The following is a 680-nucleotide window of genomic DNA, read 5'->3' on the forward strand; positions in this document are numbered from 1 at the left end:
GGGGGGAAAGGAGCAACAGATACCCAAGCTCGTGGAGCAGGAAAGGGATGGGGTGAGAGAAAGTCTCCGGGTTTCCCCAGGTTACAAAAAGGGGGCAAACTCCAGCTACAGTCTCCCCGGAGGCAAAGGGGGTGCAGCAATGCCGAGGTTCCCCCACCTCCCGGACAAGGAAAACTCTTCCCCGGCAGGCAGCCTTCCACTTGGTCGAGTCTGGATGTAAACAGGCCAGCCCGAGGGACAAACCGCGTGTGGGAGAGGGGATGGAGCGAGGTGGGAATGGAGCGGAACTCACCCTTGATGCTGGTGGGCTTTCTCTTCTTGGCCATCTTCTGCCCCCTGCCCTCCCCCAGACCCCCCACGTGCTTCCTGCGGCTGCTGCCCAGCTCCGGGAGACTGCTCCTTGCCTTCCAGGCGAGCCTTCGCTGCGGCTCTCAGCGCTCAGCGAGCTCTTTGTTGCTGTGATGGCATCTGCGAGGCGGCGGTGGCGGCCGCCCGGCTGCGCGCACCGCTCGGCTCGGCTCGGCTCGGCTGGGGCTGGCGCCGCTGCCCCTCTGCTCTTGGCCGCGCTGCGCTGCGCTGCGAGCTTCGCGCTCGCCCTGCTGTGGCCGCTGTGACTGCAGCGGAGGCTGTTTTGATGGTGCTGTGCTGCTCCTGCTACTGGAGGGGGCAGCGCTGGGTCC

The 680-nt window shown here is 65.9% G+C and overlaps 1 protein-coding gene across 4 annotated transcripts in view; it reads right to left on the minus strand.

Moving 5' to 3' along the window:
* SLC44A5 (solute carrier family 44 member 5) overlaps positions 1–354 on the minus strand; it is a 334,991-nt gene extending 334,637 nt beyond the window's left edge. For all 4 annotated transcript variants that reach the window (XR_002124199.1, XM_019644059.1, XM_019644057.1 and 1 more), the window contains exon 1: positions 293–354. Coding sequence is in view for 3 of the 4 variants with exons in the window: in XM_019644059.1 (XP_019499604.1) it covers positions 293–326 (34 nt within the window). In the remaining variant the exon portion in view is untranslated. The remainder of the gene's footprint in view (positions 1–292) is intronic.
* Between the last annotated feature and the right edge of the window lie 326 nt (positions 355–680).

Source organism: Hipposideros armiger, unplaced genomic scaffold, assembly GCF_001890085.2.
Source record: "Hipposideros armiger isolate ML-2016 unplaced genomic scaffold, ASM189008v1 scaffold_84, whole genome shotgun sequence".
Classification (NCBI taxonomy): Eukaryota; Metazoa; Chordata; class Mammalia; order Chiroptera; family Hipposideridae; genus Hipposideros; species Hipposideros armiger.